We start from the raw sequence: 26,190 nt of genomic DNA on the forward strand, positions 1-26,190 counted from the left end.
GTAGAACACAGCTTGGAAATGTCAACTGCTACAAAACCCATGTCATTAGCTGTAGGATGTGAACAACACTAATTCCCTTTCTCCCATCTGAACTCCCATATGAACCTTCTCATGAATTAAGAACTATTGGAGTATGCTTTTTCCCCAAGTAACCACTATCAAAAAGAACAGAGCGTTTTCAATAGTTGCACTGATATTATGATAGAGAAAAATAATGGTATTTTTTACTTTTACACTGCTGATTTCAAAAAGAAACTTCTCCCCTTCTTGTTGGGATTCTTGAGCATGCATACTTTTACTGTAAGTTGCTTCACTTCATTTTATAGTTTTTGAATTGTATTTCATTTTTTCTCTATTCAGAAAAAGAGATTTTATAACTGAATGTTATACTTGATGTTACCTCCTATATTTATAACAATAAGAACGTTAGTGCTGGGGCATATGTAGCCCAACTACCCCCATTCATGCATAATTGGTTGGGAAGAATGCAAATTTTGCAAGGGCACAAAAATGGGGTCGGAGGACCCTTGGGAAGAAGACCTCAAAAACAACCCAGTGAAACCTGAATATGTCCAGTGGCCACAGAATACTAACTATTGGTGGGGAAGAGGAATGAAACAATATGTGGAAACGAGTAGAATGGAGTATCCTGGCTCAAGGTTTAGATCACTGACAAGAAAAGAGAATGGTAGAATTTCATGCTGCAATATTATGTTGTAGGTAATAACTCTTCATTAAAATTAAATGTATACATGAACTCAACATGTCAAAAATATCTGAGACAATAATACTAAGCAGTTGTCATCTGAAATGCCATGTAGCTGTGATGTCCAAATGTCAATATAATTCAGAGACATAATGATGAATTACTAACCTAAACCTTTTTGAAAGCCAAAGGTTCATCTCAGAACCGTGGTCCGTATACTACTCATCCAGGAAACTCATTTTTCAAACTGCTGAGAAAATTAATGGAAAGCACCCTGTGTCTTTAAAATATATCGTGATAAGTAGCTTTGAAACTGCAACAAGAAAAACCATTCCCATTGGGCTTGTGGACTCATATTTAGGAGCAAAGTACAGCAGCCCATATGATCTTATGTGAAAAACTGGAACAAAATATGAAAAAAACTTTTCTTAAATAATTAAACAAAAGGTTTAATTTTTAAATATGAACAAGCATCTTTGGTTATCATTAACCCCTAAATGAGTGAAAAACATTTAGCTCTGTATCTCTGCTGTTCGATTGTCAAGAGTTTTTTTTCCCCAACCTTTGAGCAATGCTTCTGGGAAAAAGATTCGAATGGGAAACAGTCTGACGTATAATATATCAAAGTCTTACAGATACCACAGATTAGATTCTTGGCTTATTTGTCTTGATGCCCTGGCAATGCACTTATTTTTTAAAGTTTTAAAGTTTTAAAATTTTAAAGTTTTAAATTTCCTGACCCATAGACCTGATATGTTTTTATGGGAATGTGTCCCTCTTCTTATGAGCTGGTCATTGACCGTAATAAAGTGAACTTGAACTTGATGCCACTGATTATTTCGGAATTTTTAAAATTATTATTTTTAGTTTGTTTGCTTTCCTGTTTCCTCTTTGTCTGACTTCTAGGACCTCATCAGACAGGCAGGAGGGAAACCAGGGAAACAGAGGGAATCATATTACTCAATTCCCTCACATCTTTCCCAGTCTTCAGGAATGGCCAGCCATCTTATGTGTTTACCACGCCTTTCCCTGTCTTCTCCTTGCTTTACCCCAAATTCTTCTGCTTGGAGTCGGGTAACATCCAGCTTCTGAAGATGGCTTTAGGGCTCCTTTTCAATATGCTTAGGAAAGGGAGCACCATGGAGTCCCACCAGAAGTGTCCTCACGTCATGTGGTGGCCTCTGTGGGAGTTTTGTGGATCTCCATTTTCCAAGCATATGGAAAGAGAGCCTGAAGACCAAGGGATGAACTCCCTAGTGTGAATGTAGAATAATTAATTTTCCTACTACTTCATCTTCTACCAGAAGCCACACTGAGCCTAGAACTGTTTGCTGTAAAATTAGACAAGATCCTAAATCTTGCTGTAACTGTCTTAAATTAACTGTGCTTAAGCTAACCATGAAAGCTACAATTGCATAGGACAAAATAGTTATAGTGGCATGGGATTAGATGATATGGGAAATAGATACGATAAATTGAATTCAGCTCACTTAATTGGGGAGTTTTTTGAAATGAATTTGTGTAATAACTCTATTTTACACTTATGCTTTCAAATGTCATGGGAAGAGATTAGTTGTTTTTTGTTGTTCCTTGCATAACTGTGTTCATTTTTAGCCAACATTTGTCATGCAGCTTCAATATAGAGGGTATGATTATTTATATTTCCTTTGTAACATGTTTATAGCAAATAATAATCAGGAGAATTTATATATACACATTACAATAAAATTGCAGCTAACAAAGTATTTTATACCATTTTCTTTCAGATTGGTGAGATTCAGATGGTACCAGGGATTTTATCCAACTGGTTCTCAACCTGTAACTTGGGCTATTGACAATGTATATATAGGCCCACAGTGTGAGGAAATGTGTAATGGACATGGCAGTTGTATCAATGGGACAAAATGCATCTGTGATCCTGGCTATTCTGGACCAACCTGTAAAATCAGTACCAAGAATCCTGATTTTCTTAAGGATGATTTTGAAGGTATCCTAGTTGACAATCTTTTTTCTGCTTTTGCGCCATTAGGAAAAGCGGGCTTATCCATACCAAATGCCCTCTTTTCTTAACATTAGTTTCACAATAAATTCAAAAAGGCATTCTCCATCTTAATCTTATTTTGCCAGCTCTGCATGCTGTACAAGTTCCGTTCCCTTCCCATCTTTACCAGGTACCAGTTCAGTCCCCTGCTGCGGCAATTGCTGTTTTAATCTCAGCAAGCAAATGGATGGACCATTTTCCTCCAGGCAGCTTTGTGAGAACCATTGCAGCTGAGGGTTTTTTTTTTCAGGAATGTAAAAAAACCCGAGAAGTTCAAATATACTGGAGAGTACTTTCTGTGTGCTTTCTCATTTAAAAGGTACCTTGAACATTAGTCCCTAAAGTGAAATTTCGTACTTAATTAGCATGCCATTCAGATTATACAGAGAACATCCTGGCATTCAACAAAAAATGACCACACAAGTTGCTCTTGCTAGACTCTTCAGCAGTGGGAGCAAGTTGAAATCAACTCTAATTCAGCCCCAGCTGCTTCCTTTCATCAGGCTTTCAAGCATTCCATCAAAAAGGATTCACTGATCCCTTCAAAATAGTTTATTATGTTAAATAGAATCCACCCTGTATCTCTGATTGTTGTCAACCAAAAGGCCCCTTGATACTGGTGAATCAACATGTCAATCAAAGCCTACATGTTACAATATTTTCTATTTCTTCCCAATGTACAACTGCAAAAGAAAGGCATTCAGTTCTCCACAATAATACACAATATGTGGGGGGGGGGGGGGGGGAGGACACCGTTAAATTGACACTTGAACTAGATATTATGTTCTGACTCTTACCTGATCCAAATTAAAGTACTGCATTTGATACTTAAGCATTTGATATTATAGTTGAGAAGTGTATGTTAAAAATATCTGTTTATGTAATGTGTAATGATGCTACCATTCAGGCAGAAATGTTATAGAATAAACCCAAAATAATTGTTTCTTGCATACAGGTCAATTAGAATCTGATAGATTTTTGCTGGTGAGTGGTGGAAAACCATCCAGGAAATGTGGGGTCCTGTCTGGAGGAAACAATCTTTTCTTTAATGAAGAAGGATTGCGCATGCTGATGACACGAGATCTGGATCTGTCACAAGCTAGGTAATATTTTCTTCATGTTTATAATTTAAGACTGAAACAGGATATATCCTTTGTTGAGGAAAAAAAGAAATTGTATGCTTTCCATATATGAGATGAATAAGTATAATCTGTGGGTTGAAAGCCATTTCTGACCTTTCTTGGGTACCAGTCTGGTCCTTAATGGTTTTCCATCTGCTATGCCCTGTTCTCCATAGTTTCCCAGGCTTTGCATGGGGTTTTCCTCATTCTAAAATGTTAATATGCCTGAATGTGCGTTCAATCTGATTTTCCTTCTTCTTGGCAGGGGTTTGGACTGGATGGCCCGTGAGGTCTCTTCCAACTCTATGATTCTATGATTCTATAAAATTTTGTTGCTATTGGAAAGAAGCATTTGTAATTTTGGTTTGTTTGAATTTTTAGTCCCACTTGATCCAACTCTTAAATGGATCCCTAAAACTTTTTAAATTTGAATCATCAGAGAGGTTTCCCACTTTTAGTTTGAGAGCTGGAATAAATCTGGGAGTCATATCCAAAATGAAATAAACTCTGACAGTTCTGAATGGTACCCCAAATCGTGTGCTCTGAGAAGGTAATTTGCCTAATGTCGGCACACACAGAATACCATGTGCATTGACTCTTTGCATGCTAGCCCAAATAGACCAAGTACAGTTGGTTGTGGTGGAATTCTGAAAGCCAAGAATAGGCTAGGAGTTCTAATTCTATTCTTTCAGCCAATACTGCAAGAATTGTTTCATTTCAATCTGAGAGTTTTTCAGCAACATGCATTCACCCAATAATATAAAGCACTGTAGAAGGAAGCCGATAGTTCGGCAAGATAATTGCATCTAATAAACCCCAAGAAATATTTATTTAAACTATATTATTTTAAATATATATTTCTTATAAGTTTTGTATCTGCATTGGCTATGTAGGGCTTTGTGGGTTTGGGGATTTGCTTAGTTTTTTGGCCCCAGGCATCAAAATGGTTTTGATGTTCTCCATAACTTGCCATTTCTGGCAAATCTTTGTAGTTACAGCAAAAAGTGGTCTGTAAGATTTGGATGCTAGATTGTCTAGGACAAATAGCATATTATTCTCATCCTACTGAAATCTGTTGCATTCTAACTGCTCTATAAGCAGATAGCTTGATAGTAAACCCTTTATGAAGCTGCAGTATATATTGTCAGGGCAACTCTTCATTCATCATTCTGGATCTGTACTGTCTGAAAATTGCCTTGAATTGCATCCATTTGTTTACAGTCTTTCATTGGCAGATTCTAATCAAGCTGTCATCAATTAATTGGAGCCAGGCTATTTTTAAAAGGGTATTTTTTAAAATTAAAAATTACACTTTGTCAATTTGGATCTCCTTGAAACATATTTAATGCAAGATGATATATACCTAAAACATTTAGTTAGAAAAAAACCTAAGTAGGTTTGAAATTATTCTTTACAAATCACTGGATGGCTAACTATCACACTTCCATTTTTTGACCTTTTTAAGGTTCTATTTTTCATCAAACATGTGTATTAACCCTCAGTGAGTATTTTGCAATGAAAAACCGATTAAACACTCTGTGGAAATTGCATTTTAATGTGCTCTGTCTCTTTTGAATTTGTATTATTAACATTAAAGGCTTAAAATGATGCCTTTTTATGACATACTCACTTCTTGTGCTATGGGGCTTAATTTATATGTATTTCATTTCACCAGAGAAACAATAAGCCATAACTCTAAGATGAACCACTGGAAAAACATAATAGCATGTAAACATTTACATTGTATTTCACGTAACCCACTTCAAAGCAAGAATTCTTTCTTAGAGCTACAGAAACACAAACATAAATATTCCTGGAGTAATGAGATATTTCAGAGGAATTCTGAAATCAATAACATTTCACAACAAAACATAGAATAATACCTTATGATGTCATAATTGATTTAAAGTCATTGTCATGGTGGACTGATTCCAATTTTATATGTATTATATGTCAGGATGCCTTACTGTGAATTCCTTCATTGCCATCTCTTCACAATTTGGCAATTCTATAATTGTATGTTTTTAGTGGTTTAGAGACACTGCGCAAAAGAACATTACTTGATACAAAAGGGGAAACAATAATAATCACAATCATAACAATCACAAAAATCATAATAATAACTTTATTTTTGCACCCCGCCTCCATCTCCCCGAAGGGACTCGGGACAGCTTACATATGACACAAAGTGCTTAAAACAATGCATAAACTAAACACACAGTACAATACAAAAGTAAAACCAATAGCATATAAAACAATTTAAACTCAGAACATACTATCATCATCAGTGGCAACTACACATATAATGTGTAGCAAAACCTGAATGGAAGAAAGTTGTGATGTACTTAGTAAACTATCCCCGGTTATATAGCACTTACGGTATATGGGAAATGTCTTGAGTGTTTCAGTTAGCTCTACTCCTGTGTTGATCTAGGTCAGTGATTCCAGAATATTGGATCAAAATAACACAGTCATTCAAGCATGCCGAGCAACATAACAAAGCTGGGCATTACAGACATTGGAGAAGCATCTATAGAATGTGGCTTTTGCACGAGGAGGCAACATTAAAAGGAAACATGCCAAACCACAGTGGAATTCCAGTGAATCCATTTAAATTAAGTGCTTGAGAAACACCATCATAGATACTATTTTTTAAAACTTAGTCATATTTTGGTTTTGCAGAGAAAATTTATTTTATTATAATAGTTTATTGTCCTAGTATGTAGCAGGTTGTACTAGTGCAATGACGATAACAAACCATTTTTGGACATGCACGAAGGCAAGTGTCCAATCTGAATCAAGACAAATCGGACAGCACATAGGCAAAGAAGCAAGGCAGGGAATGCCTCTTGTCTTGCTGTAGCTTGATTGTGTCTCAAAATCCCAATATTTCATACTTAGTATATTCATTTTCTGATGGGTCTATGGACCGTAATAAATGTTGTTGTTGTTGTAGTTGTTGTTGTTGTACTCGGTATATTTGCTTCAAACTGTAAAGGGCTGCCTCTTCTCCTGTGTTTCTCATAACCCTCATTGCCAATCAAGGAGGCCAAGTTTTGGATGTAGATTAAATAAAACAAAATTTTGGTGACCTTACTATCTCAATTATGAAATGTTTTTGGAGCTTTGCTTATGTTTTGATTATTTTATTGTTCAAGGATGAATAAAATCTGTAATTTTCTCCAAGCTGTGAGAGACAGTGAATATTTGAATACAGTTTTTACACAAATTTTGTATGTGAAAAATCATGAAGTATTGTGCAAAAACATTTTTTACACACAGAGAACTCTGTGTTGTTGAAGGCTTTCATGGCCGGAATCACTGGGTTGCTGTGAATTCTTTTGGATGCTCTTGAAACATGGCCATATAGCCTGGAAAATTCACAGAACCAACACAGAATTCTCTTCAGAAAAACATTTTTAATTCAAAATGTGTGTTTTGTGCAAAAATATTTAGATACAGAATCCTCAGATGTGTTTCTGGAAATATTGTTTCTGTGTTTGTAAAAAAAAATATGGAGGATTGTGCAAAGAAACCTCCACTTTTTCATACAAAAACATTGTTTCTAGAAACATACCTTTCCAGAAAGGTACTACCAGTATTTCTGCAAACAGAGTGGGGGTTGCATTGAAAAAAAGAGTTATTTTTTACCACTCAATACCCATAGTTTTCATGCAAACTCACTTTTCAGCTAGAAAATGAATATTGATCAATTATCCTTCCCATTCCTATTTGCCTTCCATTGTTAAACCACTGAGACATCTAGCCTAGTGTTTTTGTCTGTGTTTCTGCCCTGTCTGGCAGTGGATCTCCAAGAATTCAGACAATGGGCTTGATATCTAGGATGTCAAGGAAAGAACTTGGGATCTGTTGAATGCAAAGCATATGTTCTCTCCCATTGAGCTTTGGCGACATCCTCAAATGTAAGAATATGTGAGGATGAATGTGAAATATTATGGGAAATGTCATGTGTAGGACCAAACTTAGTACAAGGCACCTAATTTTACCACATACACCTGGGTAAATTTATTGACTCAAGTATAAGCCAAGGGTGAGAAATGCAGCAGTTACTGGTAAATTTCAAAAATAAAAATAGATACAAATAAAATTACATTAATTGGGACATCAGTAGGCCAGATGTTTTTGAATATTTACCATATTTAAAGAAAAACAGTAAACTAGCTCTGTAAGTGGAAAAGGAGGGTCAACAATAACAATATGGTATCAACAATAACTTAATAATAATAATAATTTATTTGCAACCCTTCCTATCTCCCCATGGGGACTCAGGACAGCTTCCAACATAGTAACAGGCAAACATTCAATGCCTATATAAACAAAAAAACCATAAAATTTATAACAAAAGACAATGCTAAACATTGAACAGTAAGTTAAAATAAACAGTTGCATTAAATAATTATCATTACAAACAATTTTAAAAAAACAGCTAAGGTAAAGTGTCATGTCAGTTATCTTTCGCCTTTTCTCAAGCTTCTCTTATTGATGCAGCCTAGAACGGCATTGGCCTTTTCAGCTACAGCATCACACTGTTTGCTCATGTTCAGTTTGTGGTCAACTAAGACTCCTTTCATAGAATCCTAGAGTTGAAAGGGACCTCTAAAGGCTATCTAGTCCAACCCCCTTCATTCCGCCTTCATGCAGGGAAAGCACAATCAAAGAAACCCCAACAGATGGCCACCTAACCTTAATAATATTACTATCAGTAACAGTAATAGAGTTGGAAGGGACTTCTAAAGGCCATCTAGTCCAACGCCCTAGAGCAGCCTCGCTCTCCTCTGTGCTCAGAAGAGGAAAAGGTGTGCGGAGGACAAGGGAGGTAGAGAGGTGAGGGTCCTGGCAGGAAGGCATGGGAAAAGGGCTCTTCTTTCAGCCACAGACCTTCTAATCAGGACCCTCACCATGAAAAAAAGGCTGAAAAACCTGGCTTATAGTCAAGTATATATGGTATGTGTTTCTTACTTTTTTGTTATATTACATTTGATAAAATAGTTAACAGTATTGACCTTCATATAATATGTATGTAGTTAAAAACATAATGCAAACAATTCACAAAGGCTTTTTATTTCTAGTGACACTATATAGGGCATTTGGTGCCGAACTATAGCTTTTTCTCTCTACAGAAATTTAGTTTTAGACAAATATTTGTAGAGAGGTCTTCGTAATTTTTTCAACAATGAGCATGGAAAGAGGTTAACCATCAATGCACAAACCTCTTCAATAGAGACATGGTCACTTTTCTTCTTGGATGTACTGTGAAAATACTGTACAGTTTTCCTAAGTTTTCCTGCAGCTATTTCCAAAAGACAGGCTGCTCCACATGGCTTCATAATAGATTTCTTTGGAATGGGATGCTCGATACAATCCATGCTGTGTGGAAAAGCATGTGCATGTTAGTGATAAGAACTAACAAACAATATCCTTGAGGACTTCATTCATTGACTTATTTGCCAGGCAGCATCTGGACATCAGAGAGTTACTTCCATCAGCAACTCTCTTTGGAAAACCTCCTACAGTTTTATACCTTCTTTCTTTCAATTTCTTTGTAAAATGTGTGCAGAGACATACTATAATAGAAACAAATACATCATCTATATATTCCCAGAATTCTTCAGCTAGTTATTAAGAAAGGAATCATTCACTTCATTAGCATGTTTCATTGTTTTCAAAGTGATAAGAGTTTTGATAACATCATTTGTAACTTTGTACCAGAACAATTCTGAGGACCATTTTGGAAATATACCATGAGACAAACATATCAAATCTGTTAAAACTAACCAAGGATCCAGTTTGACAAAGAACTGAAACCATCATTGAACCTAGTTAGAAAACTCTGACTAACATACATTCTCAGTATCCACACTTGTGTTGTTCCATTATCAAATTGAAAAATATGCATATTGTTCATGTGTTGATTGTTTCTCATTGGCCTGTGTCTTTATTGTATTAGACTGTGTCTTTATTGCAACAAAATTCCAGCTTCCCATTTAGTAAATTTAAATGAATACAATTATTTTCACGTTTTGTGTTTTACAAACTACGGTTTTGCAGATCATGAATCCTGGAAAGCTTGAGTGATTGTGATTTTTTCCCCTCTTTCTTCTGGCATTAAAAATGATTGAAGCCTACATCTGAGTTTTTGTCTTTTGTCTTTTATAATCTGAACTCTTAGCTAAGATTGTGAATTTTCAACAGAGAATTAAATATAGGGGAATTTGCATTATATAAATAAATCCATCTATTTATTGATTCCATGCTAATGCCTAAAGGATAAATAAATAGTTTTGTTCCACTCTGTGATGCTCGTTCCGTGAATAGAGCAAATACATAATAAACATAAGAGTAAATTACTTAATATTCTGACCTAAAAAAGGGAGCCACATAACAATGGAATCTTTCCTCTCCGTACTCAGAATGATTACGATGCTGCAATTCAATATTATTTGTTACAGCAGTTATGGATAACATTTTCCTGAAGGTTCTTTTGACTGATAACAGTACTGATGTTACCGATAATTTGTTCCAGTTATTAATCTGTTACTGTAACTCTTCTAACACTTTAGGTTTGTGCAATTCTTCATGAGGCTGGGGTGTGGTAAAGCAATACCAGATCCCAGAAGCCAACCTGTATTACTACAGTTTTCTCTTAATGGAGGTCTCACTTGGAACCTTCTTCAAGAATTTCTCTTCAGCAATTCTAGCAATGTAGGACGATACATTGCCCTTGAAATCCCCTTAAAAGCTCGCTCTGCCTCTACCCGTCTGCGCTGGTGGCAGCCATCTGAGAATGGACATTTCTACAGCCCATGGGTAATTGATCAGGTATGTGACACTTTCTTTTTTGGGACATAAGTAGCTTATACCATTGTTTTTCTTAATGTTACCTATAGGTAATCCACATTATGAAAAAAATTCCAGCTAGCATGGAGTTGCTGCTGAAAACCATATCTTGATGTCAGATTCTCTTTTTTCCCTTAGTAAAAATGTTCAATTGTTCAAAAATGTTCTCATAATGTTGAACAGTTTCCTGATTGATTGTCATTTAGTTGGCTAATGTAAACAATGTGGTGTACATCATGATAGTGCAAATATATGATATAGATTTTACTACATGAAATATAATGGAGAAAGTATGATTTGATTTGAAGATACCATCTCAGCTTTCTTGTAATAGGCAGGATGATATAAATTTTAAAAGGCAAAATCAGTTGGCTTTCCAGTAGCCTATAATGGCTTCAGGTGAGATGGCAGAAATGACTTTCTGTGGGAATATAGTTAGAATGTAGGAGACACTGAATGCTGGGGTGTAACTCTTTGATTATTTCATTCTTGCTTGCAAAAATGAACAATTTAAAAATGCTTCTCATGGGGTGATTTATTTGTGGAATTTCTTTGAAGTATTTTTGCAGTTTTTGTGAAGCATTTCTGCTAAAATTGTACAAAAATAGTTTACGCAAAAAGGAATGTTGTGTGAAAATTTCATTCTTTTCTGCACACGCACAATGTTTTTAATGCAAAAACTTGAAATATTCCTTCTATACTTATTTCAAACCAGCCACTCTCTATCAGCCTGACATTCCTTGCAGGGTTGTTTAGAATGTTTTTGAAATAGATGGATATTCAGTCACCTGATTACAAATGACCTTTAAAACCAGGGTTATATGGTGTTTGTATGGTATTCTGATCAGTAGTCTAGCTGTCACACTTTCACTAACTGCAGCTTATCTTCAAAGATGGCCTCCACGTAGAATACATTGCAGTAGTCTAATTGGAAAGTTACAAGTGATGGAGTACTCTGGCTAACTTATTCCTTAAATCTGGTGGGCCAATCAAAGATAGCCCCAAGCACTCTGAGCTACAAAATCCACCTGGGCATCCAGTGACAAAGACAAAGATAGACCCAAGCTACATGTCTGCTCTTTCAGAGAAAATTCAACCCATCCAGGGGTGGTAGGATACCAAATCCCAGATCTCAGAAGCACCACTCAACAAATCTCATGTCTTATAAGAATTCAGCTTCAGGTTTTGACCCTTATCTAGCCCACTAATGCACATCATGATTGCATTGAATGGAGTGGAACAAATCAACAATCTTGTCCACCATCAGGCTGCAACAGCTAAAACTGACTCCAAGAAAATTGACATGCTGGACACCTTCCTAAATATTGCATTAACTGTGTCATCAGGTTTTGAGAAAATATAAGCAACTTTCTCCTCAAAGTGGTTAGTAAATTGATCACAGCAGGCTATCAAGGGACTTGTATTGGGAACTGCTGGAGACTGGATCTGGGACCTTCTATATGCAACGTAACTATGTCTCAAGAGAGCAACCTTTTTCTTCGACTTTCCACTGACGTAGAGAAAATGATCTTATTTATTAAAACTCTAGTTTGCACAAAGGTGAAGCTTTTGATCATTATGAATAAATAATATGGCATCAATGTAAAGTGTGTTTCCTCCAAGTTATTGACCAATTCAAGAAAAAGCTGCCATACCCAGATTCTCTGCTGTCCAAAACAGTTCTGGTCAATATTTGCCCAAGACTTGGACCTGTCTTGGCTGTCAGACATGCACCATACTCTAATTTTGGCAACCCAATAACCCTTAGAGAAGTAAGAACTCTAACAAGTGGTTAGAACTGACATTGTTAATTGTTGATTCATGGAATATGTACTCTTATCACATTTCTGTGTGCAAGGATCTTCTCACTGAGAGCAGAAGTGGGGAATCTGTGGCTCTGCAGATGTTGTTGGACTCTGTCCATCATGATCCACAAGCACTTTCAGGCTTGCGTTGGGATCATTGGAGTTATAATCAAACAACTCCTTACCTCGATTTGAAGCACAGCCTACAATAGGAGTGGTATAAGACTTCATAAAATCAATATTTGTGAGAGGTGGGGTTCTGGGCACATTGTGTAGGGCTTAGAATAATTATTTTTCATATTGTTTATATTGTTATGTTTAATTTTGAACCATTTGCCTTGGGTTAAGATGCTTCAAAATATAATTCATGGTAGAAACAAATGCCAGGAATGAAAAAAACTTATTTTCCTTAATTTGCTTAAAGGGAAAAAAGTATTGTTCAAAAGTTCATAATTCTTCATTGTTAATTCACTATTATAAGAATAAACAACATTAAACCAAATTACAAAGAAAGATAAATAATTTATTAAATTGGGAGAGGGAAAAGTATGCTAGATTTAATTTAAATCATAATAACATCAGGAATTTTCCCACTGTTCATTTAATCCTGGAAGCATGTATACAGCTGAGCAACTGTGAGAATAAAATAATAAGTATTTTACTCAGTGTAATAGTTGTAAATTTTTGGTATATAGAAGAAATGGATCATTTTAGCAGTATAAATGCAATATACAGTAGAGTCTCACTTATCCAATGTAAACAGGCCGGCAGAACGTTGGATAAGCGAATATGTTGGATAATAAGGAGGCATTAAGGAAAAGCCTATTAAACATCAAATTAGAGTATGATTTTACAAATTAAGCACCAAAACATCATGTTATACACCAAATTTGACAGAAAAAGTAGTTCAATACACAATAATGCTATGTAGTAATTTACTGTATTTATGAATTTAGCACCAAAATATCACGATGTATTGAAAACATTGACTTCAAAAATGCGTTGGATAATCCAGAACGTTGGATAAGCGAGTGTTGGATAAGTGAGACTCTACTGTACTAGTAATTCTTGATTTTCTAGGACAGTGTTTCTGAAACTCCGCTCCTCCAGGTGTTTTGAACTTCAGCTCTGAGAAAGCCAAGCTAATTTACCAGCTGTAAAGAATTGCGGGAGCTGAAGTCCCAAACACCTGGAGGAGCAGAGTTGGATAAACCCTGCTCTAGAAGACTGTGAACAAATCACTATGTACGTTTAGAGAACCTTTTGTATGTTAAATTAGATTTTTCACATTTCTATGTGTGAAATTATAGTTGATGACCATAATCCACTTTGCTTTTAACCCATATTAAAACATCTGTTTGCTGATCAGTTCAGAACGGACAATAATGTGTAGAATGTCAGTTTATAAATATAAATATACCATTTGGACAAAATCAGTTCATAAATCTTTGGTACAAATGCAAAAGAAACCCAAATGAAACCCAAAACCTCAAGGCAGCAATGTGAAGTATTTGAGGATAACCAAACTATTTTGGTCCCATTGTATAACACACCAACTTTGTGGGGTTGCTATTCCCTAATAGATATCCATTTTAATAAATTACAGATGAAATAAAATAATTACAAACTGCTACATAAAATGGCATTGAACTCTTGAATAACTGAATAGAATGTTACATTTTACAGGATAATTATTAATATATTTTGGATGTATCTAATGCAAACGCAGATGATTTTTAAATATATTAGGAGGTGTTTAAATATTATGCATAATTGACTTATGGTACCATGAGGTATTGAATATGTCTTTGTCCTGAACTGTATGTGTTTCATAACATATATTCTACATTTGTTTTAAAATGTGGTAAATGAAACTCTTGTCTGTACTGCAGATTCTTATTGGTGGAAATATCTCTGGGAACACAGTCTTAGAAGATGATTTCAGTACCCTGGATAGCAAGAAATGGCTTCTCCATCCTGGAGGGACAAAAATGCCAGTGTGTGGCTCTACTGGGGATGCCCTGGTCTTCATTGAGAAAGCTAGCACCCGCTATGTTGTAACCACTGACATTGCTGTCAATGAGGATTCTTTCCTTCAGCTAGATTTTGCTGCTTCTTGTTCTGTCACTGACTCCTGCTATGGTAAAAGCTTCTGCACAAATCACGTACTTCTCATACTTCAATGTTGTCATTGCTTGTTGTTTTGAATTCAACTGGACTCATTAATGAAAAAGTCAACATTTATGAAGATATTTGTTCTACAAGGAGAGCATGGTTTGGTTTGTTCTTTCCAGCTTTGCGTACTCCGTGTCCCATTGCAAGAACTGTGCATATATAAATACAGTTGATAGGTCTGAAGTGATGATGGAAACCAGGACATAGCTATTTCAGAAGTGTTTTAATTCCCAACATAAATGACACTGACTCAGTTTCTTATATGAAAAGTCTATAGTTTTACTTTGTGGGGTGGAGTGGGTGGGGTGGGAACAAATAATGTAGTACATTGTTCATCCATTTCAATTTAGCTTTTATTCACCCAAGATCTGTAAATCGGGATGCATATAAATCTTATGAATTCTATATCCTTCTATCCTAATTTTAATCTTATCCTGGAATACAAGAACTAGATATGTCATGCAATGAATTTAGTGGCCTTTAATTATGTTTATAGATGCATGAGAGCTTCCACACACACATCACACACATCACTGGTTGCTAGCATGAGTGCCATTCTTTATTCTGAGTAACATAAATCTAAGACAAAGCAGTTTGACATTTCTAGATAATTATCCTATTCTGATACTGGTTCCACATCATGTTGCATGTATCGTGTTTCTTGTAATACCAGAGATTAAAATTCTGCCTTACATTATGTTTGTTCCTCTCTAAATTAGGAGTAAATTATACTAGCATGAAGCTGATTTAAGTTAAACCACACCAAGACTTGATCATGTGTGTCAGTTAACGGCAGGCAATTACTTTAGAATTCTGTGTAAAAATGGAAATGAGGCTTAAAGAAAATCCTTAAAGTAGATTAGCCAATTTGAGTTTAAGTAGTGAAGCTATTTAAGTCTAAAAATTAACTACTAGCCCAAAACATAATCATTACACTTCATTTTAGAGTTGCAATTCATTAAAGTTGATAATATTAAGAATAGTTGTACTTGATCTGTTTCTTGATGTAGGTCTTCATTCTGGTTGCATCCTTAACCAATCATTATTTTAACTTGGAGTTTCATTAATCAGAACACTCAGCATCTTTGATGCAGAGTTGTCAAATTTAGAAGAAGGAGATAATATTAAAATGATACATACTACCTTTTTTGAAAATTATATGAAATTATTCACAATGATGTCGGTTGTATGTAGTATTTTTTATGGCTTCCATTCCCAAATGGTGTTTTTAATTGTAAATCTTTCTGTGCAGTCAGTTTGTTTACCAATTAACAGCACAAACCTATGCATGTCTGATAAGTATGTCACGTTGGATTTAATGAGACTTACTTCTAGAAGAGTCTATATAGGATTACAGTCTAAGTGTTAAATTAAAGTTTAGGTACTTTAGAAATGACAAGTTTAGATCAGCAGTTACCAGAGGCTAATTCTCACATCTGTGTTCATCACTTTGTGATCACAGATACAAGTAATGATTTACATGTGTGAATGAGTTATCACAGATTTAATGCATAACTTTCCATGTTACAGTGGCACTCCCAACACACTTTTATTGTTTAAGCAGAGTTTTTACAAGGGAGCCAATTCGTATAATTAGACGATTATGAGAAATCGATACATGCAAATGCATACATGATCCAGCCCTAGTAAGATCATATCTTTCCAAAGGATGGTTTACAAATAGATATTTTCTTCCTTTTCCTCGTTCTATGTCATTTTTCTGCATTGTTTAAACTCCTCCACCTACATTGTCTCTATTTTGTGACCAGTCTATATGGTTATGCTTAAGTTGAGGTAGCAGTGCTTTGCTAAAGGCCATCTTGAAGATTTGTAGCTGGGTGGAAATTTGAACTGAAAATATGTTCTTACTACACCGTCAGCTCTGTGTTATACTGGTGCTCAATAATTACACATCTCTCAGCATGACATTCTCTTTTTTATCAGCTTGAATGCTTTTAATCTGTCTTTGATCAATCAAAACTTATATCCCATTGCAGATGGCCTGTCTGCTTTGTGTTGCCTTCAGCAGAATGCACACTCAGCTGTGCAGCCAGTTACATGTCCAAGTACCCATTCTTTCAAAAGCAGTTCAGTGCATTTAAGGCATATAATCTAAGATCCACATGACTACAAATGCTACACATGGCATTGCTTTAAGTGGAAAACATAACAAATTTGTGTCATAAGCCATAGGTAGGGCATTTGAATGTATACAAACTTACACTAACCATTTTACAAGTCTGTATAATATTATATTGCTGGAATATTTTTGATCATCCTAATCATAATTGTAGTACTAACTCAATCATTTCAATATTTTCAGCTATTGAGCTAGAGTACTCAGTCGATCTTGGCCAGACTTGGCACCCAGTAATGAGAGACTGCCTTCCCACTAACGTAGAATGCAGCAAATATCACCTTCAGAGGGTTCTGGTATCAGATACATTCAACAAATGGACAAGGATTGTTTTACCACTTCCTCCTTATTCCAGGTAAATTGCATTTGATGTAACAGAGTTAGCATACTGCTCTGAATGTGAAACAGTGTCTGCTCTACAGAAGTTACACAGAGGACATTACACTCATTGGCTTATTATGGAATTAGTCTTAAATCAAACTGCTGTAGAACCAAACATTTTCTCTTGACTTGCAAGACATGCTTATTCTAATCACTGAGATGGTGGTGATGTGCTGTAAATTCAGCATATAAGGAAGTCATAGAGTCCAATGTGTTTAACAAAGGTTGTCTTTGCTTGAAATGAAAGCCTAGCAAGTTGAATGCTGCCATCTACTGTTTACATATTTAAGAACATTTTAATGCAGGCATGGGCCAGGAGGAGGGCTCCCTTCCCTTCCCCATCCTTCCTTCTCCATCAGTCTTGCCTTCCCCCAGGACAATAATACACAGGCTGCAGACATGGTGCCCACCCAACACCAGTTAAAATCCTTCAAATCATATTCAGAGTTAAAAACTATAGCATCCCCTACAATAGCAATAGAAGTGGTGTAAAACTAAAATAAGGCCTGCTCTGCCTGAGGTCTCACTTTAGATCAGATTCTCTGCATCCTTATGTCCAGAGAACAGGGGAAAATAGGAGGGCCAGACATAAGCACCTAAAGGGCCTTAATGTGCCCATGCCTGTTTTAATGTATTCATTCATTCATTCATTCATTCATTCACTCACTGTATATGTTAATCTCTTCCACACCCACTATAAAAATATGTTAAGCAGTTAAAATGCCTGTTTTACAACTGGGCAAAAAAAAATTAAAGGCCAGTTTTAAAGCAATTTTGGTAACCCTAGAAAATAGTTCTGTTTTAACCATAATCCAGAAGCTCAGCTGAGATGGAATCTGTTTTATGTAGTGCATCACATTTACAGTCATGGTGCCGCTACAGAGAAAGTTTTGTATTTGTTGGTTAATTGAGCTTTTGGGATATTGAAATTGATGCCTTTCATGGTTTAACTTTGGAGATATTTGTTTCATATCTCTTTCCTTTCTCAAAGGTCCCAGGCAACTCGTTTCCGCTGGTATCAGCCAGCTCCATTTGACAAGCAGCAAACATGGGCTATAGATAATGTCTACATAGGAGATGGCTGTATAGATATGTGCAGTGGCCATGGGAAATGCACTCAAGGGAACTGTGTGTAAGTCTTTCATCCTTGTAGGAAAAATGCTGCTAAGAGAGAGATGGCCTGGAGGTTGAAAGGTGATGTCTCATATAAAGCCTAGCGGGAATGGCCCCAAGTCCCCTGACATTAAGTCTAGTCGTGTCCAACTCTGGGGGATGGTGCTCATCTCAATTTCTAAGCCAAAGAGCCGCCGTTGTCTGTAGACACCTCCAATGTCATGACTGCATGGAGTGCCATTACTTTCCCTCCAAAACAGTCCTATTGATCTACTCATATTTGCATGTTTTCAAACTGCTAGGTTGGCAGAAGCTGGGGCTAACAGCAGGAGCTCACCTCTCTCCCCGGATTTGAATCACCAACCTTTTGGTCAGCAAGTTCAGCAGCTCAGTGGTTTAACCTGCTGTGCCACTGGAGGCTCCGCCCCATTGCCTAATCACAATATTGATGAAAAATGTCTAATGGGAGACATGGGGAGAGTCTCGTCATTCCTTATGTGTCAAAGATTGAATCTGATACCCATAGAAGCACACAAGGAGATGTAATGACACATTGAAAATATGCACCGTATTCCTTTGAAATCTCAGATCACATTCAAATAAACAGGCAAAAAGTATAAATTTTCTTTCTCAATACATTTTTTCTTTTAAAAGGGGGCTTTGGCCATCCTAAACAACAGTGTATGGCACCAATTTGTTAGATGCAGCAATTGATGATATAAGAAACATTCCTTCTACTGTTCAGTCGTTGTGAATGTGTATCTGTTTATGCAGGAAAGCCAAGTAAAAGTTGAACTAGACTGCTTATTGTAATAGTTACAAGAGCAAGCAAGGTATCACAGTAGTGACAGGAAATGAAAGATAGATCTGTGGGCTTCTATGTAGCTTTTGAAGAAAATGAATAAATAGCACTTAGGGAGTCACCAAGTGGTGACAGGAATCAGTTTGGGGATCATTTCAGAAATCTGCCCTAAAATGATTTGCTTAACTGGATGTACTTCTCTCATCTGCTATAACTATCTGAAAATCAGTTATTTTTACCTTAAGCCAAGTATTAACGGTGTTTCTTGCAGTCATGCTGGCCACATGACCTCGAAGATTTTACAGACAATGCCGGCTGTTCGGCTTAGAAATGGAGATGAGCACCAACCACCAGAGTCGGACACGACAGGACTTAATGTCAGAGGAAAACCTTTACCTTTTACTAAGTATTTTCGAAATAATCAATATGGGTTTTTTTTAAGTGTATTAGTATAATTAAGGCCACAATTATACCTCATTGAATAACTGTTTCTTTTGTCATGCAAAGGAAAAAAGAGCCATGTAAACTGATTTATTCACCAGACAGAAACCTTTTAGGGCATTCAGGATTTGTATCCATGGAGGGAAACAAGAGACATACTGGCAACCCACATGTGACTGCTTGCCATGTTTACAAGGAAAGTCTGGAGAAAAATGCAATCTCATTTTAGTGAACATTATTGTCAACTTCTTTATCACTTCAAAAAAATCTTTATTACGGTCATAGACCAGCATAAGTGGGGTCCAGTCTCATAGAAGCATTGTACATTAAAATCTAAAAGGTGAAAAAACAAAGGTATGTTGAAGGCTAAAGCACAAAACAATTTAGAAAAGATAAGTGATTAAAAAGGGATGGAGAGGGAGGGAGACTGATGGAGGGATAGGAGCATTCAGGGCACCAGTCTAGGAGACTGGAGTGGGAAGAACTGATGTACATTTCAGTTAGCTGATAATTAGATTGTTAACTTTTGGATCCAGTCATCATTCGGCGGATTTTAAGTGATGCTACACAAAACTTGGCAGCATTGTAGGTTATAACTGGGTGTGTATCTGAGAGCAGCAGGGTGGTGAAAAATTGTCTTGAACAACCTGGGTAATTATATAGCAAAGGCAGGATGAGTCTGGATTGAATGTCCCTGTAGAACAGGCACTGGAAGAACATATGCTCAGTTGTCCTGTTTGGACATTTCCAGTGAACATGGGAAGGTCACTTATAGGATGTGGGCATCCTGCAGTGCATATCCCTCTTCCTTTCTGTGTATATAGATTTTGAGTGCTTGAATAGTGGCCAAAAAATAGTCCCCTTCTGTAAATGGATCATTGCATTCCAGATATTTTTCAAGCCTAACTATCTGTTTGATGTCACTTACAGGTGTGATGAAAACTGGGGTGGGCTGTACTGTGATGAGCCAGAGACACCTCTTCCTACCCAACTTAAAGATAACTTCAATCGTGCTCCTTCTGGTCAAAACTGGTTAACAGTCAATGGTGGGAAACTGAGCACCATCTGTGGAGCTGTGGCATCGGGAATGGCCCTTCATTTCAGTGGGGTTGGTATTTTGTTTAGAATACTCTCTCCATGATGCCAAAGCTCTTTTTATATTTCTGAAATATAGTTCAGATAAAAGGAAGCACAAATTAGCATATTAGCTTTATAAACACAGTGGGTTTGCAAAGTATGAAAACATTTCACACTAATTTAACAAAGTCATTGAGCATGTGGAGGCTGGGTGTCTGGTCTGTTAATAGTTATCAGGCAGCTGGCCCTTTACAGATTTTATATTTCCAAATGCTTAGTTTTGGTGAACCCCTCACAAGCAGTTTGTGAAATAAGGTACTTCTTTCTTACCCCTCCATTCTGCAGATTTGGGTCTTATAATCTCAGTTTATTAAAAGCAATATTAGATTATATAAATCATAAATCAAACTAAGTAAGGCTCCCATTCAGTTATGGTTTTAAACCAGCTTTGGAGGATTAATAGTGATTAATCATGGTTAAACCACCTGAAGCATTGCATCTGCAGTGGTCCAAAGGGAGCAGCAGATGAACTGATCCTACATGTTGCAGACCCCAGATCTAAAGTAGCGTATTAGTAATCATGTCATTTGTAATATTTAATATGGGCTACTTTTTAAGTCCTCAAGTTATCATTTTGAAATCATGCAAGGCAACTAAGTTAAAATCATACAATTCTTTGGAATATGAAACACATGAACTGATATTCATAGTATGGGGTCCATACCAATAAAAATAGAGGAGAATTTGGAAATGAAATAAATCTTACGCAAACCTATCCCCACTCAAAACCCATGCATGAGTAGTCTCATCCCAACAGTAGAAATATTTATGATAACTAAATAATGGAAAATTGTAAATGTAGCATATTCTCCTCAAGCAATCACCCTCTAATTTTGCTTTATATGCCATTTTTTAAATCCTGAACTTGATTCCATTATAAATATCAAGTAAACCTGGAATCTAGTAAATAAATACATGTTGAGTTTATTTTCTTTAAGAAATTTTTACCCTTTTAATTCCTTTGTCCATTGCTTTGTTTTCTCTAGGGGTGCAGCCGTTTACTTGTTACAGTGGATCTAAACCTAACGAATGCAGAATTTGTCCAGTTCTATTTCATGTATGGATGTCTGATAACTCCCAACAATCGTAACCAAGGAGTTCTCCTAGAATACTCTGTGAATGGTGGCATTACCTGGACAATCTTAATGGAAATATTTTATGACCAGTTCAGCAAGCCAGGGTAATAAATACATTATTGTTTGTTCATACAAGAGTGAATTAACTATAAATATACTCTTTCTCCTTACCATATAGACTTCATGGCAGCTCTGAGTTCAGAGTACAATGTACTGTCATGCAGTATTATCATTGCCGTTATCATTATCCATAAAAGTTATCAAGTTTAACCTAGAACATATCTATGAGGGTCATTCAAAAATAATGCCCCACTTTTCCCCCAGAATATATGTACCTTTTGTGATAGCATTTGTCAAAATTGGAAGCATCAAGCTGTGTGTGTGTGACTTCAAGTTGACCACTCAGAGGTGGTCCTTCCAGTTCCTTCCTCTGAAATATAGCAAACAGCTATATTTAATTGGTGCTCTCCCATCCAACTATTAACTAGGACTGACCCTGCTTAACTTCCAACCTCTGATGGGTTCTGGTGTCTCTATAGTGCTATTTAGCCCCCTTATGTAAAAGACACCAAATAATTCACCTGTTGCCCAAATTCATGCCTTCTTAGTGCATAGAGGTAAAATCATTCTATAGAAACAAATATTTGTTTCCACGTCCATGAAATAAAATTAAACTTCTTCCTTGGGGTTTGATCAAATAAATGTGTCAGATTTTTTTAAAAAAATCATTTTCAGTGCTTAAAATGTTTGTGAAAAGGTGAAAGCATAAGGTTTCAAAAGGCTTCATCTAATTACTATCTTCCAGCTTTGTGAACATTCTCCTTCCTTCTGATGCCAAAGAAGTAGGAACCCGTTTCCGCTGGTGGCAGCCAAAGCATGATGGCTTAGATCAGAGTGACTGGGCCATTGACAATGTCTTGATATCCGGATCAGCTGATCAGAGGACAGTAATGCTGGACACGTTTAGCAGTGCACCACTGCCACAACATGAACGCACTCCTGCAGATGCTGGGCCCATGGGCAGGATTGCTTTTGATATGTTCATGGAAGACAGGACAACAGGTAGAAGCTCATTTGAGATACCAATATTGTTGATTCCTCTCAGGTCTTTTGTGGCTTTTCTCAGAAATTGGAGGAGGAACTTTTTTTTTTTGCAAATATGTTTATACAATATAGGAAATGCTTGACTGATTGAATTTTTTATCATCATACAAATGTTAAAACGTACTAGACTTCTATGCTTCCCTCTCATACAGTGTAATCCTAGGACTAGGATAAGAAAATGTGGGTTCCATTGCAAAGCTAAAATTTCCTTCAAAGGTGAACTCAGTTCAAGATTATTGCTTAGCATGATGAAGTCCAAAATTCTATCATGTTCCTTTATGTTTCAACAATCCAGTAATGAATACTATCAATTGATTTATTACCAAATATTGCATCCTTGAATTATTTATTTTCTTAAGTGAACGAACATTGGCTATTCCATGATGACTGTTCGATTGAAAGATTCTGTGACTCTCCTGACGGCGTCATGATGTGTGGCAGCCATGATGGCAGGGAAGTGTATGCTGTCACTCATGATCTGACTCCTACTGAAAACTGGATTATGCAGTTCAAGGTAAACTCTGCTTTACAAAGCCTTAAGAAAACTTGGAAGAAACTCTTGGAATGTTCCAAGCAGGCCTGTAGCGAGGGGGGGGGGGTTAGGGGTTTAACCCCCCCCCCCCCGAAATTTTTCAGGTTAAAAAAAAACCTGGTTTACTCATGAATTTTAACTGGTTAACCAAATCCCCATGCTAAGTCTATGAGAAGTAAAACATTAAGAGTCCCTCCAGGCACTATCTTAAGCAGATATTGACAGGTCTGAACCCGGGGGGTGGGTGGGTCAGGGATTCAAACCCCCCCCCCCCCAAATTTTCAAAACCCCTCCCGAAATTTTTTTCTTGCTACGGCCCTGGTTCAAATGCCTGGTCAAATGCCTAAAATGGACTAACATGAATGTCTAAACAATTTATTCCTGGTAGACTATTGATTCATGGCTGTTATCAAATATCTTCATTGGATTTTTAAATACTTTTAAAATAACCATATCTTGCCACCATATGCAAAAATACCTTTTCCATGTTCATAGAATCATAGAGTTGGATGAGACCACAAGGGCCATCCAGTCCAATCCTATTCTGCCATGTGGAAATATACAATCAAGTTACTCCCAACAGATGGCTAGCCAGCCTCTATTTAAAACCTACAAGAAGGATTCTACCACACTCCAAGGCAGCAGCACATTCTACTATCTACTCTAATCAGAACGTTTAAAAAATAAACATTGCCGTAAGGTCAACTTTAAAGATAGGCTATGTAAAATCAATGGATTGTACAACTGAAATAATTGCAAATTTCAGATACTGTCTTCTCTAAAAGAAACAGATTGTATTCAGCTTCCCTTGTAGATGTAATGTTAGTATGCTTACATATACCTTAAACAGTGCTAAATGAGATGGCTGTAAAATTAAAAACACTAGCGGGATAGGATACCATTCTATTAAATCAGAAGATAAAGGTTTCTCTTTTTGTCTTTCCATTGGCATGCAACAAAATCCTAGGGAAAACTTCTGTATGCCTCAGATTTTCACCCTTTTGGAACAAGACAACATGCTGTCTTATAAATATACATCATTATATTTCTTGCTTCAAAACAACCACTCTTTCTCTTTCTTTACACTTATTAGATTTCAGTAGGCTGTAAAACCTCAGAAAAGATTGCCCAGAACCAAGTACATGTGCAGTTTTCTACTGACTTTGGAGTGAGTTGGAGCTACCTAATACCACAGTGCTTACCTGCTAATCCTAAATGTTCTGGGATTGTCTCCCAGCCATCTGTCTTCTTTCCAACAAAAGGCTGGAAAAGAATAACCTACTCGCTACCTGAAAGCCTAGTCGGAAAGTAAGTATGAGATGGTATCTAGGCTTCCAATTTTCCTCCACATTCAATATGGCGGGGGTCTGTCTTCTAGGCAACATTTTGGGAGAGGAACAGCTCTGGTTCTGGAGGCTAGGTATCCTGGGTTAATGTTCCCTAAGGGCAAATGAAATAATGGTGCCCTCCGATAACAGACATCCTTTTCACCTTGCAAAAAGATTCATGGGGTGATAATTTCTGTCTCTTTGCGTACAGGGAAAGAAAAACGCCTTTAAATGGTCAGGACAGGATGCTTTTCTCTATTGTGAGGGTGGGGAGGGAGGGAATTCCTGTTCTTTTATTTAGAGACCATTTTACACTCCCAACCAAGACCCAGATATCATAGTTGAGACCTGGTGCAAACCTATAATACAGTCCTCTCTTCCCACCTGAAAGCCACCATACAGACAATCTTCTGAGCCATGAAAAAAATTGTTTTAATTCAGAAGTTACAGTTGTAGAAACACCTGATTTTTCTACTTCATTTAAAACAGTGATTCCCAAAGTGGGCGCTACTGCCCCCTGGTGGGTGCTGGAGCGATCCAGGGGGGCGGTGATGGCTCCTATTAGGACACAGGGACAGGGCCAGGGGAGGGGAGGGGTCTCTTCCCAAGTGCCGAAGACAGGGCTGAGCACCTGAGGTGCCTGTTAGGTGGCGGAGCTAGAGGAGTGGACGTGGCTTCTTCCCAAGAGTCCAAGACAGGGCTGAGAATCTATACTCTCCTGAGGTGCTTGTTGGGACACAGAGGGTGGAGCTAGGGAAGGGGGCAGGGCCTCCTTCCAAGAGCCCGAGAGAGGGCTGAGCCTCTATACCGCCCTTTTAGAACTAAAGGGCAGGGCTAAGGGCAGGGGTGGGGCCTCTTCCCAAGAGCCTCTGTATACCTCCCTGAGGTGCTTGTTAGAACACGGGGGCAGGGGGTAGAGGCCCTGCCCCCTCCTCTAGCCCCACCCCCTGTGTCCTGGCAGGTGCCACAGGACAAGGATAGAAGCTCAGCCCTGCCTCAGAGCTTGTAACTCCGCCCATCCCAGTCCTGGCTGCCCATGTGTGGCCCCGCCCACCTCCTCCTCCCCTCCCAGCCCTGCATCTTGGACTAGGGGAGAGTCTCAGCCCTGCCCTCTTGAGCAGGAGCCACTCACACCCCTCTAAGCCACGTACCTCTTTCCAGGGGGCGCTGAGTCATATTTTTTTCTGGAAAGAGGGCGGCAGGCCCAATAAGTTTGGGAACCACTGGTTTAAAACATCACCCAGCTTGAAAGTCCAACAAAATTGCTAACTCTTTTGTAAATTTTTAATCATTCATCAAAGGATTATTACTCAGCAAGTGTCTTGATTTTTAATAAACCAAATCAAACATTAGGCTAATCAACTTTGAAACTTTTTCTGTCCATTTTCAGTGCTAACTAATGAATTACCCACCTTCAATCTCTCTTGCAGGTT

The 26,190-nt window shown here is 37.3% G+C and overlaps 1 protein-coding gene across 6 annotated transcripts in view; it reads left to right on the plus strand.

Annotated features, from left to right (window-relative positions):
• Positions 1 to 26,190, plus strand: part of reln (reelin) — a 395,806-nt gene that overhangs the window by 345,906 nt on the left and 23,710 nt on the right. For all 6 annotated transcript variants that reach the window (XM_062981720.1, XM_062981721.1, XM_008111538.3 and 3 more), the window contains 11 exons: positions 2,473 to 2,693; positions 3,703 to 3,850; positions 10,450 to 10,708; positions 14,424 to 14,673; positions 17,030 to 17,198; positions 18,216 to 18,356; positions 20,511 to 20,688; positions 21,704 to 21,897; positions 22,599 to 22,855; positions 23,257 to 23,411; positions 24,523 to 24,737. In XM_062981720.1, coding sequence (XP_062837790.1) covers positions 2,473 to 2,693; positions 3,703 to 3,850; positions 10,450 to 10,708; positions 14,424 to 14,673; positions 17,030 to 17,198; positions 18,216 to 18,356; positions 20,511 to 20,688; positions 21,704 to 21,897; positions 22,599 to 22,855; positions 23,257 to 23,411; positions 24,523 to 24,737 — 2,187 coding nt within the window. The remainder of the gene's footprint in view (positions 1 to 2,472; positions 2,694 to 3,702; positions 3,851 to 10,449; positions 10,709 to 14,423; positions 14,674 to 17,029; positions 17,199 to 18,215; positions 18,357 to 20,510; positions 20,689 to 21,703; positions 21,898 to 22,598; positions 22,856 to 23,256; positions 23,412 to 24,522; positions 24,738 to 26,190) is intronic.

The sequence above is a fragment of the Anolis carolinensis genome, chromosome 5 (genome assembly GCF_035594765.1).
Source record: "Anolis carolinensis isolate JA03-04 chromosome 5, rAnoCar3.1.pri, whole genome shotgun sequence".
NCBI classification, from domain to species: domain Eukaryota; kingdom Metazoa; phylum Chordata; class Lepidosauria; order Squamata; family Dactyloidae; genus Anolis; species Anolis carolinensis.